The 17,856-nt window shown below is 46.9% G+C and overlaps 1 protein-coding gene and 1 non-coding gene across 17 annotated transcripts in view; one reads left to right on the top strand and one right to left on the bottom strand.

Moving 5' to 3' along the window:
* The window catches only part of DLEC1 (DLEC1 cilia and flagella associated protein), a 106,556-nt gene that overhangs the window by 74,499 nt on the left and 14,201 nt on the right, over positions 1-17,856 (top strand). For 15 of the 16 annotated variants that reach the window (XR_009542883.1, XR_009542882.1, XR_009542881.1 and 12 more), the window contains 6 exons: positions 494-662; positions 1,075-1,168; positions 1,385-1,515; positions 1,624-1,782; positions 5,689-5,828; positions 16,757-16,910. Coding sequence is in view for 12 of the 16 variants with exons in the window: in XM_060162335.1 (XP_060018318.1) it covers positions 494-662; positions 1,075-1,168; positions 1,385-1,515; positions 1,624-1,782; positions 5,689-5,828; positions 16,757-16,910 (847 nt within the window). In the remaining 4 variants the exon portion in view is untranslated. Of the gene's footprint in view, positions 1-493; positions 663-1,074; positions 1,169-1,384; positions 1,516-1,623; positions 1,783-5,688; positions 5,829-16,756; positions 16,911-17,358; positions 17,470-17,856 lie in introns of all 16 variants that reach the window. The other variant, XM_060162346.1, reaches the window with a different exon arrangement.
* On the bottom strand, positions 8,276-8,348 carry TRNAW-CCA (transfer RNA tryptophan (anticodon CCA)). Its single transcript has one exon. It is a non-coding gene; the product is annotated as a tRNA-Trp (tRNA).

Below are 17,856 nucleotides of genomic sequence, written 5' to 3'. Positions count from 1 at the left end.
CCCCGGCAGGCTTTGGCGCGTGGGAGCGCCTTGCCTTGCCCTGGCACCCAGGCCTGGTGCGGGCTCCGCAAGCAGGGAACAGCTCTCTGGACTCACTATCCTGGAACCTTGGAGCTGTGCCCCAGGCTCACGGTTACCGCCGGGCCTCTAGGCTGGTGGCCCCTGGGTGGTGGTGACTAATGAGGGGAGGTTTTGTCCCAAGGCGTCACCTCTGCCAGTGCTTCCCTGAGTAAGCTGTCGGTGGGGGGGCCTCCAGTCAGCTGGTGTGGAGATCCTGGCCGACGCTGCTGCAGGGTGGTCCCTGGAGGTGCAGGGAGGGACCCCCGCCCCAGGCCTGTGGTTGAGCTGCCGTCCCAGCCACAGGCATTCATCTGTTTCAGGGCATTGCTGACGCCTCTGATTTCAGGGGGCTGTGGGCAGGGGGCGCTTTCTTTTCACAAGACCAGAGATGGGGGACACGATGGCTCCTAGCTCATGGTGGCTTTGTGTCCAGCTTGCACTTGGAAAGCCTGAAGGATCCCTCATACTCTGTGGATGACGTGATTGTCCTGGAAATCGAGGTGAAAGGCTCAGTGGAACCTTTCCAGGTTCTCTTAGAACCATATGCCCTCATCATCCCCGGGGAGAACTACGTTGGGATAAACGTGAAGAAGGATTTCAAGGTAGGTGGTTGTCCCTTCCCAGCCTAGGCTGCCCGAGATGGTGCTGAACTTGGGCGCGAGCATGGGGAGGAAGCGGCTGGCGGGGCCAGCTGTGGTGGCCACTGCAGAGAAGCTGAGGCTCTTCCCAGAGCCCCGGAACCCACTTGGTTTGAACAGACGCTGGGCCGGGCACGTCTGTCATTTGTCAGCTTCCCAGCATCCTCCAAACGACAGGACTGTGGCACGCGTTCCTGGGTTTAGGCATCTTTGACCGGTGGTGGCACCCACAAACCCTGCCGTGTGCGTTGGTGCCATCGGGTGGCCGGGATGTAGCTGGGGAGGTGTCGAGAGGACCTCTTGTGAGCCCACAGTCCCGCAGTCCTTTAGCAAGTACAGATCTGACGGGGAGCCCGGCTCGGGGTGTGTCTTTCAGATGTGGAACAACAGCAGATCAGCCATCAGGTACACGTGGGGGAAGATCAGCGACTGCCACATCGTTGAAGTGGAGCCCTGCACGGGGACCATCGGTACTGCAGGGGCCGAGGGGGGGCCTGGCTGGGGAAGGAGAGCTCGAGGTGAAAGGGGCCTGTGCAGGGGTCCATGGCCCCCTGATCAGCTCCAGCCGCAGCCTGGCCCTGTGGCGGGTAAGGAGTACGCCAAGGCCAGGTATCTGAGCCCGGCCACAGAGGGGACCTGCCCCTGCTTCCTTTCTCCACGGCTCACCTTTCCTCTCCCTCTCTCAGAGCCCAGCGAGGTGGAGGATTTTCAGTTGAACTTTACCGGGGGTGTCCCCGGCCCGACGAGCCAGAGCCTGCTGTGTGAAATCAAAGACTCCCCCTCACCCGTGGTCTTACACGTCGAGGCGGCCTTTAAGGTGCCTCTGGCGGGGCTGGGCGGCTGGGCGGGCTGGACGGGGAGCTCGGGTAGGGCACAGAGCCCACGGCCCGGCTGGCCGGGTGACGGGCCCCTCTGGGTGCCTCAGGGGCCTGCCCTCGTCATCGACGTCTCAGCCCTTCAGTTTGGTTTGCTGCGCCTGGGGCAGAGAGCCACAAACTCCATCCAGATCCGCAACGTCAGCCAGCTCCCGGCCACGTGGTCCATGAAGGAGAGCAGGGTCTGCCTGCAAGAAAGGCAAGAGGGCGTAAGTCCTGCGATGCTGGCTCGTGGAGCCACCCCTCCCCCCCTCCCCCCCACCCCCACCGGAGCCGAGTAACCCACGTGTTGTGTGAGCCGTGGAACTGTTGCTGGTGCCTTCAGAGCGTGGAGGCTGGAGAGGAAACGCCTGCCTGGTGACCTTTGCCTCGCAGAGTCCCGCATCCCCTGTCTCTAGGCAGTCGGGGTCCTTTCTACAGCAGCACTTAACCCCGAACTGGATTTTCCTGTTCCTTTCAGAGCAGCCAGAGTCAGGAAGAAAACAGGCAGCTGAGCTGGGCGGGAAGCTTCCAAAAGGCCCCCGGGGAGGGACAGGCCGTGGGGCTCCCTGCAGAGGTTCCCAGCCTGCTTGCAGTTTTGAGTACCTGCCACCAGGTGGTGAGCTTGCCGCCCAAACCAAAAGGCTCCGAAAGGCAAATCATTTCCACTCAAACAGCACTTTTCCTTTTACTCTAAAAATAGAAAATATTAAAAGTGGCTACGCATCGTCATCATTACATTTAAATTATGGCATCATGTTTTGTTTTGGTTTTTTATAAATTTATATTTGGCTGTGTTGGGTCTTCGTTGCTGCGCGCTGGGCTTTCTCTAGTTGCTGCGAGCGGGGGCCACCTCTTCGTAGCGGTGTGCAGACTTCACATTGCGAATGCATTGCGGTGGCTTCTCTTGTTGCGGAGCACGGGTTCTAGGCGTGCGGGCTTCAGTAGTTGTGGCACATGGGCTCAGTAGTTGTGGCATGCGGGCTCTAGAGCTCAGGCTCAGTAGTTGTGGCGCTCAGGTTTAGTTGCTCTGCAGGGATCGAACCCGTGACCCCTGCATTGGCAGGTAGATTCTTAACCACTGTGCCATCAGGGAAGCCCATGGCATCATGTTTAAATACCATGTTCGGGGAATTCTCTGGTGGTCCAGTGGTTAGGACTCAGGTGCGTTCACTGCCGGGGCCTGGGTTTGATCCCTGGTCAGGGAACTAAGATCCCGCAAGCTGCGTGGCACAGCCAAAAAAAAAAAATATATATATATATATATATATATATATATATATATAAGTTTCCATTTTATTTTTATTTATTTATTTATGGCTGTGTTGGGTCTTTGTTTCTGTGCGAGGGCTTTCTCTAGTTGCGGCAAGCGGGGACCACTCTTCATCGCGGTGCGCAGGCCTGTCACTATCGCGGCCTCTCTTGTTGCGGAGCACAGGCTCCAGACGTGCAGGCTCAGTAATGGTGGCTCACGGGCCTACTTCCTCCGCGGCATGTGGGATCTTCCTAGACCAGTGCTCGAACCCGTGTCCCCTGCATTGGCAGGCAGATTCTCAACCACTGCGCCACCAGGGAAGCCCTATGTTCAGTCTTGAACAAGCCCAAGCCACACCAGCAGGCAGCTAGCTATAAACCACTGGCTCACCATGCCCACCCTTCCCACGTGGTGACTGTAGCTCCGTCGGAGCAGCTGCTGCACGTGTGAGACTCTGGCCAGGTCTGTCTGGTGAAAGCACCCTCCCTCCCCAGGTCCCCCATCCTGCTGCCCACTTCCCCTGTTGGTCAGAGGGCCGCACACTTTTTCTTCCACATTCAGCAGCTGAGGAAAGAGAGTCACAGCCACACATACATCTTATTTGCCAATGCACCTTCCCTTCTCCAGGACTTTTCCTTTCCACTTGAAAGCCATTCTCCTTTACCTGGTGGCCTCGCTTCTCCACTAGGCACCCTGAAACTTAGAAGTTATGACAGTTTGCATCGAATTGGCCAACACCATTGCCAAGAAACATTGCCATGTGGTCTGTTCCACAGGCTTGGAGTTAGCACTGGCCCCCCCAGGGCTCACTGGTCACGCTGCTTGGACCATGGAACCACAGAGGCTGGCGCTGGGACTGCGGGCAGGGTGCTATCAGTAACCTTTTCTTCAAATGAAACCTTCAGCAGAAGCCCAAGATCTAGAATAGAGTACGACTGTTCTTGGCTCCCAGAGGCCTCCTCGTCAGGCATCCCTGCCCCGCCCTGCCATTCCCCACATCCCACTTCCCTGCCCTAGGACTTCTGAGCAACCCCTGGGATTTCCCAGAGCGAAGTTGGAAACTTACGGACCTCAGCCAACCTTGTCACTTGATAGAGGAGAAACAGGGAGGGACAGGGGCTTCCCTGGGGCCACACAGCTAATAGGTGGCAGAATCGTATCAGATCCAAGTTCTCTGATTCCCAGTCTGTGTTTTTCTCCCATAGTGAAGAATAACTACATTTTACAGTTGAAGTAATTGTCAGTTTCACAGTACATTAAGATTTATGTCCTAATCGAAGCTGGTAGCAGTCCTGTCTCTACAGTTCTCTGTGCTGTGTTCTTGTGAGCTCTCAAAAATAATGTTGAGATTTGGGGTTTGTAGATGTCCCCAGGCCAGGGGACCCAGAAACCCAGACCCAGACCATAGCCCCCCCCCGCCCCCCCCCACACCCACCGGGCTCCAAAGGAGAGGCACGTGAGGAGCAACGAGCAAAGAAAGCAAAGGGGCTCTTTCCTTACCAGCAGAGCTTGGGCCCAAAGCTTGGACAAGCCAGGCCAGAGCATGCCAGCCACGTTTCCTGAGACGTAGGCCAGCCCACCCTCCCTCCAGTGCCAGGGCGGTGGAACCTCTGAAGTGAGAGGGCACAGGGCCCAAGATAGCACAGCACGGCGGCCAGGGTGGAGGTGGGGTGGGACCGGGCAGGGGCGGCCAGGTCTCCCTCCAGGCAGGTGCCTTGCACTCCTTCATGGCCTTGGTCTCAAGGAAGGAAGAGACCAAAGAGGAGTAACCTCCCTCCTGGTTGTAAGCTTTCAACGTCCAGTGACACCCCGACTAGCCAGTGTGGCCCCTCTGGGGCCCCGGGGCCGCACAGTCAGGCTGGTGCTCCTGGCCTCAGCCTGGACAGGAAGAGGGGCACTCTTCTCCCCAAGCCTTTTCCTTTCCCTTTTAGTGCCTGGTATAGGGCAGGGGATGGACATGTTGGGTGAGTGGGAACTAGCCTGCAGTGGGGCTGAGTGAGGTGAGGGTGTGACGGGGTGGGGCAGAGACCACGTGGGTGTGTTACTGAACCAAGCTTGGGTCCGCTTGCCCACGTGCAGTAAAGCCCATCTACGGACACCAGGTTGTGGTGAAGGAAGGTGTAGTGTTTAAGGTGCCAGACAAGGAGACTAGGTGGCTCGTGCTCAAAAACCTCAAACTTCCCGAAGGGTTTCAGCAAAACATTTTTGAAGGCCAGGTGAGGGAGGTGGATCGTAGCGTATGTGCTCAGTTCGTGCACAGTTCTCTGCTTGGGGGATGGTGAGGTAACAGGGCAGTGTCACAGGGGTTCACGTTATCAATCCTCAGGCTCCGGTAGGTCCGGGGACTACGTGCTCATGGTCATCAAGTAGTTAATTTCTTCCATTTGGTGGTGGTTTTAGCGTCTGTAAAACAACTTAGGAAACGTGCAGCGGATACTGTCATCTAGGTGCTTCAGAGAGGAGCTACAGCAGAGGATATGGGGAGGGGTCTGTACCAGGAAGGCACAGTTACAGGTGCAAAGGGCAAATCTGTGGCCACATGGAAGCTTGTCCCCTAGTTTGGGGGCTTGGTGCTTTCCTTACTTGAAGCCGACAGTTCCTGATGCGCGCCTGCGCAGCAGGGCGGGCAGACCTCTCAGAGCCACCACGCCGAGGGCGACTCCCTCTGCCTTCCACCTCCTTTCCTTGGAGACTCAGTTTTCGTCCTCTTCCTCCTGAGCTCTTGCTCAGCTGTGTTCCCCCACCCGCTTGCCTCCTTCCGCATCCTAGAAGCGCTCGGGGGAGGGGGTGGGGGCAGCTTGGGGGCAACCCTGGTTGTTCATGGCCAGCACCCAGTTCTGCAGTTCCATGTGTCCCCACCCCTCGTCCTTCTCCCCATCAGGTGTCTCCCTTCGTCATCGAGCCGTCCAGTGGCCAAGTTCAGCCGCTGGGGGAGTGCAGAGTGAGCATCACGTTGGAGGCCCGGCACTGCCAGTGTCTGCAGACTGTCCTGAAGCTGGAGGTGGTAAACGGGACCTGCAGGTAAGGGGGTGGGGAGGGAGCCAGTACGACACACTCTTTGCATATTCGTGGCATATTTATTTATATTGTGTGTAGTTACGTATTTGTCTACAGACGTTTCAGAATTTAAAGGTCTTGATATGTGTTTATTCTATGAAGTTTGGAAATTACAGAAAAGAAAATGATCCATCATCTATTACCTGGAGATCATTCACCAGTAATATTATGGGGTATATATATCCTTCTAGTGTATATATGCGAAAGGAATATACATTAATGCAACCACTTTGGACAACACTTTATTGTTACCTAATAAGGGTAACAATACCCTTGGTCCAGCATCAGTCCTTCTGGATATAATCCCAGACTTACACGTGTGCAGTGGGATCCGTGTGCTCATGCTGGAAGGCTCATAGCTGGACTGTTCATGACAGTGAAAAACTGGAAACAGCTGACGTTCATCAACAGGAGAATGGATGCAAAATAACTGTGGCAGATTTTCTCTTTTATTGGAATGCAGTTGACATGTCACTAAGTTTTAAGTTGTACAGCATACTGATCTGATTCATTTATATATTGCAGCATGATTTCCATTGTAGCGTTAGCTTACACCTCCATCACTTCACCTAATGATCATTTCATTTTTGTGGTGGGAATAATCAAGTCTCCCAGCAGATTTGATGTATATAATACAGTATTGGTGTCCATAAGCACCATACTTCACATTAGATCTTCAGGACCCATTCACCTACTAGTTGCAAGTTTGTACCCTTAAACAGCATCTTTCCAGGTGCTGGGCACCCCCAGCCCCTGGTAACCACCATCCTACTCTCTGCTTCCACGAACTTGGCTTTTTTAGATTCTGCATATAAGTGAGATATTACAGTATTTGTCTCTGTCTGACTTACCTCACTTGGCGTAATGTTCTCAAGGTCCATCCATGTTGTCGCAAATGGCAGGATTTCCTTCTTTCTCATGGCTGAGTAATGTTCCATTGTATGCATATACCACATCGTCTTCATCCATCAATCTGTTGACAGACAGTTAGGGTGCTCCATACCTTGGCTGTTGTGAATAATACAGTAAACATGGGGGTGCAAATATCTCTTTGATATCCTGTTTTCACTTCCTTTGGATATATACCCAGAAGTGGAATTGCTGGGTCAGGTGGTAGTTCTCTTTTTAATATTTTGAGGAACCTTCATACTTCTTCTGTGGTGGCTGAACCAATTTATATTCCTACCAATGGTGTACAAGGGTTCCCTTTTCTCCACATCCTCACCAACACTTGTCATCTTTTGTCTTCTTGAAGATAGCTGCTCTAACAGGTGTGAGGTGATATCTCGTTGTGTTTTTTTTTTTTTTTGCGGTACGCGGGCCTCTCACTGCTGTGGCCTCTCCCGTTGCGGAGCACAGGCTCCGGACGCGCAGGCTCACGGGCCCAGCCACTCCGCGGCATGTGGGATCTTCCCGGACCGGGGTATGAACCCGTGTCCCCTGCATTGGCAGGCGGACTCTCAACCACTGCACCACCAGGGAAGCCCCTCATTGTGGTTTTGATTTGCATTTCCCTGATGATAAGTGTTGCTGAGCATCTCTTCGTGCACCTATTGGCCATTTGGATGTCTTCTTTGGAAAAATGTCTAGTTCCTCTGCCCATTTTTTAATTTGATTTGTTTGGCTTTTTGCTGTTGAGTTGTATGAGTTCTTTATATATTTTGGATATTAACCCCTTATCAGATATGTGTTATTGCTGACTGAAAAGAAAAAAGCACAACCTAAAAGTTGAGAATTATGTTTAATTCTGGGACCTTACTGAGGACTATAGTCCAGAAAACAGCCTCTCAGATAGCTCTGAGGTAAGGGAGGAGCCAGAATATATGGGAGTTTTTGCTGAAACAAAACAAAACAAAACAAAAACAACATACAGGGGAACATCAAAAGATTACTGCTAATCACAAGAAACAGACATCTCAAGTTAATGATTTTAGTGCTTTTCTGTGTATGGGAAGATGCAAGATTCTGGGCTTATTGAAATCATTCCTTTAATATGCATCTTAACTACGTATGGCTGGTACCCTGTCTCTCTCCATCCTGAATTCCCCTCAGGGTGCACTGGTGGAGGCAGATGCAGTGACTGCTGGCTTGATGGTTGCAACATCCTTTGTTTACTGAAATGGCAGGCAGCATTCTTTGTCCACAGTGTGCAAATACTTTCTCCCATTTGGTAGGTTGTCTTTTCATTTTGTTCATTGCTTCTTTTGCTTTGCAGAAGCTTTTTAGTTTGATGTAGTCTCACTTATTTTTTTTTTAAATTATTTTATTTTGGCTGTGCTGGGTCTTCGTTGCAGCGCACTGGCTTCTCTGGTTGCGGCGTGCAGGCTTCTCTAGTTGTGGTGGGAGGGCTCTAGAGCACGGGCTCAGTAGTTGGCAGCACGCAGGCTTAGTTGCGGTATGTGGGATCTCAGTTCCCTGACCAGGGATTGAACCTGGGCCCCCTGCATTGGGAGCATGGAGTCTTAACCACTGGACCACCAGGGAAGTCCCTCTCACTTGTTTATTTTTGCTCTTATTGTTTTTTGTACTTTTGGTGTCAAATCCAAAAAAGCATCCCCAAGACTGATGTTGAGGAACTTCTTCCCTGTGTTTTCTTCTAGGTGTTTTATAGTATCAGATCTTATGTTTATGTCTTCGAGCCATTTCAAGGTAATTTTTGTGAGTGGTGTACGATAGGGGTTCAATTTCATTTTTCTACATGTGGTTACCCAGTTTTCCCAAAACCATTTGTTGAAGAGACTGTCCTTTCCCAGGACATTTTCCCAGGTGTTCATTTTTTAAAAATTGAAGTATAGTTAATTTACAATGTTGTGTTAGTTTCAAGTGCACAGCAAAGTGATTCAGTTATACATACACATAATATATTCTTTTTCAGATTCTTTTCCATTATATGTTATTACAAGTTATTGCCTATAGTTTCCTGTGCTGTACAGTAGGTTCTTGTTGTTTACCTGTTTTATATATAGTAGTGTGTATATGTTAATCCCAAACTCCTAATTTATCTCTCTCCACCCCTGCGCCACTATCCCCTTTGGTAACCATAAGTTTGTTTTCTATGTCTGTGAGTCTGTATCTGCTTTGTAAATAACTTTATTTGTATCCTTTTTTTTAGATTCCACATATAAGTGATATCATATGATATTTGTCTTTCTCTGTCTGACTTACTTCACTTAATATGATAATCTTGGGAATTCCCTGGCAGTCCAGTGGTTGGGACTTGGCGCTTTCACTGCTGGGGCCCGGGTTCAGCCCCTGGTTGGGGAACTAATATCCCACAAGCAGTGCAGCGCAGCCAAAAATGAAAAAAAAAAAAAAGAAATCTCTAGGGCCATTCATGTTGCTGCAAATGGCATTGTTTCATTCACTTTTTTATGACTGAGTATTATTTCATTGTGTATATGTACCACATCTTCTTTATCCATTCATCTGTTGATGTACATTTTGGTTGCTTCCATGACTTGGCTATTGTAAATAGCGCTGCAGTGAACATCAGGGTGCATGTATCTTTTTGAATTATGATTTTTCTCTGGATATATGCCCAGGAATAAGATTGTAGGATCATATTTTAATGCTATTTTTAGTTTTTTAAGGAAGCTCTGTGCAGTTCTCCAAAACGGTTGAACCAATTTACATTCCTACCAACAGTGTAGGAAGGTTCCCTTTTCTCCACAACCTCTCTAGCATTTATTATTTGTAGACTTTTTGATGACGGTCATTCTGACTGATATGAGGTGATACCTCATTGTAGTTCTCATTAGCATTTCTCTAATAATTAGTGATGTTGAGCATCTTTTCATGTGCCCATTGGCCATCTGTATGTCTTCTTTGGAGAAATGTCTGTTTAGGGTATTCTTTTTTTTAAAATTTTTTAACAAATTTATTTATTTATTTATTTTTGGTTGCGTTGGGTCTTCGTTGCTGCGTGCAGGCTTTCTCTAGTTGTGGCGTGCGGGGGCTACTCTTTGTTGCAGTACGCGGGCTTCTTATTGCAGTGGCTTCTCTTGTTGCGGAGCACAGGCTCTAGGCATGTGGGCTCAGTAGTTGTGGCTCATGGGCTCTAGAGCACAGGCTCAGTAGTTGTGGCACACAGGCTTAGTTGCTCCATGGCATGTGGGATCTTCCCGGACCAGGGCTCGAACCCGTGTACCCTGCATTGGCAGGCAGATTCTTAACCACTGCGCCACCGGGGAAGTCCCTGTTTAGGGTATTCTTGTGCTCTTGTCAAATATTAGTTGAGTGTATACATGGCATTTTTAAATGAGCAAATACCATTGTATTCTGGGAGGAACACACTGGAGATTTCGAAGGTTATTAGTGATATTCCCTCCCTCACTCCCTCCTTTCCTTCCTTCCTTCCTTTCTCATGGAAAATTTCTTACGTATATAAAAATAGTATAGTATAATGAACCCCTGTGTATCCATCATCTACTTTCAGTAATTATCAAATCACGACAAATACTGCTTCATCCACAAGCCTCATCCATTTCTCCCCCCAACCCTTCTCAAACTATTTTGAAGCATAATATTCATTTTCTTAAGTTGACTGATGGTAACATTTTGTTTCTTAAGCTAGGCGGGGGTGGTACACAGTTGTTCTTTTTATTATTCTTCTTTAAACTGTATATTTGTTTTGTAGTCATTTCTGCACGTATTTTGTTATAAAAACTTGAACTGCTCACTTTAAATCTTCATGAATACTTGAATTATCCTCCAAAGAGAATGGGCCATTTTATACTTGCACCTCCAGGGTATGAGACGCCCATCACCCCAGACTGTCACAGTGACAGATATTCTCAGACTTTGGGTACCTGGACCAGCAACAGGGGGGAAAGTACCAGCAATGTCTCATTCAAATGTGCTCTTCTACAGCTAACGTTATGGGTCTAAGTATGAGTCTTTTCAAAGCCACCGGTAATTGCATGGTTCTTCATGGTCCTTAAATAAGAGGGTTAAGTCTGTCTTCTCCTCAGGCAGAATGAATACCTTTTATTCAGTCTCTGCTTATTTCCTTTCTTTTCTTACCTCTATTCTTTCTTCTTAAAGGACCTTGTATTAATCAGAATGTTTACAGTTGCAAGTGAGGGAAACACATCAATTTAGGCAAAAAGGGGGAACCATTGGCTCATGTACTCGGGCATTCCTGCCCTACTGAATCCAGGGCTCCAGCCTCTTCCTTTGTCTGGTCTTCTACTTCTCTCTCATTGTCCGCCCTCCTTCCCTCTCCTGCACCCACCCCATCCTTCAACTCTGCTTCTCTCTCTTTGTTGGCCTTTCTCTCCCCTATTGGCAGGGGCCCTTGGCCACAATGCCCCAGGGAAGGGGGCCACTTAGAGTTCCAGGCTCACACACTCCCAGCTTAATAACCTCTGTGAAAAATGAAATCAGCTTTCTCCAGAGATACAGTCTGAATGGATCTCTTTGGTCACCTCCCCTCACAGGCCCTACCTCCCCGTGGCAGGGGGCAAGGATCCAGCTCTAGAAGAGGCAGGTGGGAAAGCTTGCTGGACAGTAAAAACAATAGCTACCACAGTCCACCACAAACCTGCTGGATCTATACTGCATGAGTTTAACCATTTTCCTCATATTTTCCATCTCTTGGGGTTTTTCTCCTCGCTCAGGGATATGCCCTTGGCCCTGCAGGTCACTAATTAAGTCTCTGGTGGATACCCTTGTTTTGGCAATCATGCTTTTCAATTTCAAGCTTTTTTTTTTTTTTTTTTTTATGAATTGTTCCTTTTCTGTAGTCATCTGTTATTGTCTTATGGATGCAACAGCCTCTCAGATTACCCCGAGGAAACTAATTTTAGTTTCCTCAGATTCTGGTTTGGAATCTTTCTTCGCTTTTTGGGTTTCTTTCTACATCTAATAATCCTTGGCTGCCCATTCCTGTTCTGAAGGAGGAAGTTGATTTGCATAAGGAGCCGGTGGTGTCAGTTTCCTCTGAGTATGTGGGTGTAGGTGTGGATGGAGTCCTCCTCCCAGGACTGAGTGTGTGTGAGTGTGTGTGAGTACCCTCAGAGCAGACAGCTTCCTGAATCCCATAAAGGGAAGGGGCCTTTGGGGAAAACAGCCCAAGACAAACAGTCGAGGAAACCCACACTGGCCAGCTACACGAATCAGTCCCTTCCTTCCTTCATAAATAGGATCTTTTTGGTCGTTTTCCCTCAGAGACAGTTGAGAAGCCCAGTGTTCCTGCAGGTTCTGCTGTGACCTCTCTTCAGGGCCACGCCCACATTCTTCACTGCGGGTGGGGTAAATCCTGCTGCAGGATTTACCAGTCTTCTGTGTGATGCCTGAGCTCTGGGAGCCAGTGTAGCTGAACCCTCCAGGATAATCTCCCAGCGCTCCTTTAGTTACCTCCCCTGCTCTTTCCCCACAGCCTACTCTGCCTTGTGATGCCTCTCACTCCACTGTTACGGAATCTCTGCTTGGCCTTCTCCAGGGGTCTTAAGTAATAGTTTTGTTCTCCTCTGTTTTATCAGTTAATCTGATTACAGCCTTTCTTTTAATTTTTTAATTATCCCAATATAATGCATTGGGATAGCATTATATTTACTTTATTTAAAAATTCTCACAAATTATGCATAATGTTAACATAGTGTATCTTATTACAATAATGATATATGGGGCAAATATAATAGTTGCCAGTCGGGACCCACTCTCCATCCTTCTCCACCCTGCTCTCCTATTTCTTCTCTTCCTCAACAACACTTGTTACAATCTATCGTTCAATGGTATTCATCCTGGTGTGTGTGAAGTGATATTTCACTGAGGATTTGATTTGAGTTTTCCTGATGGCAAATGATGTTTAGCATCTTTCATATGCTTCTTGGTTATCTGTAGATCCTCTTTGGAGAACTATCTCTTGAATTCTGTGCCCATTTAAAAAAATAAGGTTATTTGTCTTTTTATCATTGAGATGCAAGTGTTCCTTTATTTTTTGAGATGGAAGTGTTGTTCTTTACGTATATTCTAGATACATGTCTATTATTAGGTATATGATTTTCAAATATTTTCTCCCACTCTGAGAATCGTCCTTTTACTTTCTTGATGGTATGTATACTTTGAGGCACAAAAGTTTTAAATTTTGGTGAATTCCAGTTTATGTATTTTTCTCTTTTGTTGCTCGTGCTTTTGGTGTTATATCTAAGAAACCATTGCCTAATGTCACAAATATTTACTCACATGTTTTCTTCTGAGAGTTTTATAGTTTTAGTTCTTATTCTTAGGTCTCTGATCCGTTTTGAGTTAGTTTTTGTGTATGGTGTGAGAAAAGAATCCAGGTTCATTCTTTTCCAACTAGATAATCAGTTGTCTCAGTACGGTTTCTTAAAAAGACTTTTCTTTATCCATTGCATTGTCTTGGCACCCTTTGTCAAAAATCAGTTGACTGTAAACATGAGGATTTATTTATGGACTGTCAGTTCTGTTCCACTGATCTATAGGTCTGTTCTTATGCCATATCAACATTGTTTTGATTAATGTGGCTTTATAGTAAGTTTTGAAATCAGGAAGTATGAATTCTCCAACTTTGTTTTTCTTTCTCAAGATTGTTTTGGCTATTCTGGGTTCTTTGAATTTCTGTATGAATTTTAGGACCAGTTTATCACTTTCTGCAAAGAGGCAGCTGGGATTTTAATAGGGAGTGTGTTGAATCTGCCCATCAGTTTGGGGAGTATTGCCATCCTGATATTATTAAGTCTTCCCATTCTTGAACATGAAATGTCTTTCCATTTATTTAGGTCTTTTCATTTCTTTCAGTGAGGTTTTCAGTGTACAAGTCTTGTACTTTTTTTGTTAAAGTTATTCCTAAGTATTGTATCATTTTTGATGCTTTTGGAAATGGACTTTTCTTAATCACATTTTATTATTATTCATTGTTAATGTGTAGAAATACAAATAGTTTTTTGTATATTGACCTTGTATCCTACAACCTTGCTGAACACATTACTTCTGATAGTTTTCTAAATAGAAGATCATGTCGTCTGCATTTAGAGATAATTTTACATCTTCCTTTCCTTTTTTTTCCTTTAAAATTTTTATTTATTTATTTATTTTTGGCTGTGTTGGGTGTTCGTTGCTGTGCATGGGCTTTCTCTAGTTGTGGCGAGCGGGGGCTACTCTTCGTTGTGGTGCGTGGGCTTCTCATTGCGGTGGCTTCTCTTGTTGTGGAGCATGGGCTCTAGGGCGCATGGGCTTCAGTAGTTGTGGTGTGCAGGCTCAGCAGTTGTGGCTCGCGGACTCTAGAGCACAGGCTCAGTAGTTGTGGTGCATGGGCTTAGTTGCTGTGTGGCATGTGGGATCTTCCCGGACCAGGGCTCGAACCCATGTCCCCTGCATTGGCAGGCAGATTCTTAACCACTGAGCCACGAGGTAAGTCCCTACATCTTCCTTTCCAATCTGGATGCCTTTCCTTTCTATTTCCTGCCTAACGGACCTAATGATACTCCAGTACAGTGTTGAATGAAAGTGGCAAGGTTGGATGTCCTTGCCTTGTTTCTGATCTTAAAAGGAAAACATTGTCTTTCACCTTTAAGTATATTAGCTGTAGGCTTTTTGTAGATGTCCTTTATCAGGTTGTGGAAGTTCCCTTCTATTCCTAGTTTGCTGATTGTTTTTCTCATGAAAGAACGTTTCATTGAATGTTTTTTCTGCGTCTTTTGAAATAATCATGCCATTTTTGTCCTTTTTAAAATTAATGTGGTGTTTTTCACTAATTTTTGCATATTCAACCAAAAATTTTATTTCTTATTTGACCTATTGTTTATTTAGGAGTGTGTTGTTTAATTTACACGTATTTTTGTTTCCCAAATTATTTTCTGTTGTTGATTTTTAATTTGATTCTCTTGTTGTTGGAGAACATACTTTGTATAATTTCAGCCTTTTAAATCTGAGGCTTGTTGTATGAGCTATCTTATGGTCTGTTCTAGAGAATATTCCATGTACACATAGGAAACATTTTGCTGTTGTTGGATAGAGTGTTATATAGAGGTCTGGTTGGTTTATAGTGTTAAGTCTTCTATTTCCTGTTCATCTTCTGCTTAGTTGTTCTGTCCACTATTTAAAATGAGGTATTGAAATCTCTAATCATTATTTTGGAATTGTCAGTTTCTCCCTTCAGTCCTGTTGTTTTTTGCTTCATGTATTTTGTAACACTGTTGTTAGACATGTGTATTTATAATTGTGATGTCTTCCTGATGGATTGATCTTTTTATAATTATAAAATACCCTTCTTTGTCTCTAGTAACAATTTTTGTCCTAAAGTCTATTTCATCTCCCATTAAAATAGCTACAATAGCTCTCTTTTGGGTACTGTTTGCAGTATATTTTTCCATCCTTTTACTTTCGGCATATTTGTGTCTTTGAATCTAAGGTGTCTCTTGCAGACAGTATACAGTGGGATCATTTTTTTAAATACATTTTGCCAATCTCTATCTTTTGTTTGGCTTTTGAATCTATGACCTATCTCAGTCTCGTTCTGTGGCTATAAAAAGATAGCATGATAACTGCAATTAAACCTCATTTTCAAATGTATTTTACAGCTCTTTATGGGGACAATTCTTTTCTTCCTTGATATTCTTGAAGATTGCCAAGCTGGGCAAGATGGTAAAGGTTTTTTTCTCTTTTGGAAAAATCCTTAATTATTGAACAAAGTGAACAGCACTCAGAAATTTATGGCCAAAAAAAAAAAATGGGGGTGGGGAGGAGGTTAAAAAAAAAGAAGCATGAGACATCCTTGTAATGGAACCGTTCTGTGTCTTGACTGTGGTGGTGTAATGCGTATCTGCATGTGATAAAATTGCGTAGAAGTAAGTACATACAAACGAGTCCATGTAAACCTGATGGGGTCTGAATAAGATTGCTGGATTGTATCCATCTTGGTCTCCTGCTTGTGACATTGTGCTATAGTTAGGTGAGATGTTACTATTGGGAAATTGGGTGAAGAGTATATTGGATCCCTTTGTATTTTTTTTTGTTACAGCTGCATGTGAATCTACAGTATTTCAAAATAAAAAGTTAAAAGCAAAATGCATGTTATCTCCGTTCCTTATATAAGGAAAAAAATACCCTCAGACATATTTGTGTGGGTCTGTTTCTAGGTTTTCTACATTGTTCCATTGATCTGTTGTATACTTCCCTCCACCAGTAACACACTAACTTGATTGCCGTAGCTGTATAGTAAGTCTTAACATCCAGTAATTTCCCACTTTATTCTTTTTAAAAATTGTTTTAGTCTGTGTCCTTTATCTTTCTATATAAATGTTATAATAAGCTTGTCTGTATCTACAAAAATCCTGGCTAAGAGTTTGATAACAATTGTGTTAAACTTAATAGATCAATTTGGGAAGAATTGACGTGTGTTGAGTTTTTAAATGCATGAACATGATTTATGCCTCTCTATTTATAGTCATCTTTGATTTCTTTCATTGGTGTTTTTGTAGTTTTCAGCACACAAATTCTATATGTGTCTTATTAGATATTTACCAAAGTATTTCAATTTTTCGAGCAATTATAAATGGTATTATATTTTTAACTTCTGTTTCTACACATTCTTTGTTAGCCTGTAAAAATGTGATTGATTTTGGAGTTCCCTGGCAGTCCAGTGGTTAGGACTCTGTGCGTTACTGCCGAGGGCCCGGGTTTGATCCCTGGTCAGGGAACTAAAAATCCCACAGGCCTCCTGTCACAGCCAAAAAGAAAAAAAAAGTGATTGATTTTTATGTGTTGATTTTTACCCTGTCACTTTGCTGACTCACTCATTAGTTCTAAGATTTAAAAAAAAAATTGATTCCTTGGGATTTTCTACGTGGACCATCATGTCATCTGCACATAGGGAGGAGTTTTAATTCTTCCTTTCTGTTGAGTATGCCTTTTATTTCCTTGTGTTCCAGCCACCTGCCTGTGTATGCCGAGGTGCAGGAGCCCTACGTGTACCTGCAGAGCAGCCAGGTGGAGGTCACCAACCTCTACGTGGGCGTGCCCACCAAGACGCCTGTCACACTCATCAATGGCACACTCCTGCCCACCCAGTTCCACTGGGGCAAGGTGGGTGAGCCCACACTGTCGGGCCCTAGGCCTGCAACCCTCAGCCCCAGAGGCCTGTGTGGAGGGGGACATTGTCCCCCAGACACCTCCCAGAACAGATTATTGCCCCTGGAGCTGACTCTGCTGCCTGCCCCATGTGCCACGGCAGATGGGGCCACGTCCCTGTGCATCAGAGCCAGCTGTCCCTGTTCCCCATCACCCTGGGCCTCCCAGGGTGGCTTATTTAGTCCAGAGAACCCCTGGCAGGGATGAGGTCCATCTGTGGTGGGAGAGGAGAGGAGAGGGACCTGTGGTTTATCCCCACTCAGGAGCACCCCACCCTGCTGGTCTCGCTGGGGGCCCCCAGTCCGCCAGCCCCCCCAGAGTATGCGGCGGTGCTGAGCCCTCTGTCTGGACCCCGGGTCCATCCTGGAAGCCCAGCACGTGACCCCACCCATGTGTCTGCCAGCTCCTGGGGCTCCAAGCAAGCTTCTGCACAGCAAAAGTCTCCCCGAGACGTGGCACGCTGGGCCCCCGTGAGGAGCGCCAGTTCAGCCTAGAGTTGACTGCTCATACCCAGGCGAGTGAGGGCTCAGGGGCCTGCGTGCCCAGGAAGCTCCCCCGGCTGCCTGCCTCTGTGCCGGCCAGGAGGTCCACCCCAGACCCCTCTCCTGGGCTGCGTCAGTGGGGACGAGACTTCTTGCATTTGGGTCTGGGGTCCCCACTCCCACTGGGCCTGCTGTCTAGGGACACAGGGCCTGGATGTGCCCTGACACCCTTGGGCACCACCTTTAGCCCTCGCCAGGCCATTCTCTTTGGAGCAGGTGGGCCCAGCTTTCCAGCTGCCTGGAGATGCTGAACAGAGCTGCTGCCCACGGCGGGCCCTGTGTTGGGTGCTGCAGGGGAGTCTGAGCGGCACCCAGGTTCCTCCCAAGAAGGACACAGCTTCTCCTGGGTGCAGCCCACA

This window comes from Lagenorhynchus albirostris, chromosome 10, assembly GCF_949774975.1.
Source record: "Lagenorhynchus albirostris chromosome 10, mLagAlb1.1, whole genome shotgun sequence".
Lineage (NCBI taxonomy): Eukaryota > Metazoa > Chordata > Mammalia > Artiodactyla > Delphinidae > Lagenorhynchus > Lagenorhynchus albirostris.
This window is presented reverse-complemented; position numbering and strand designations above follow the sequence as displayed.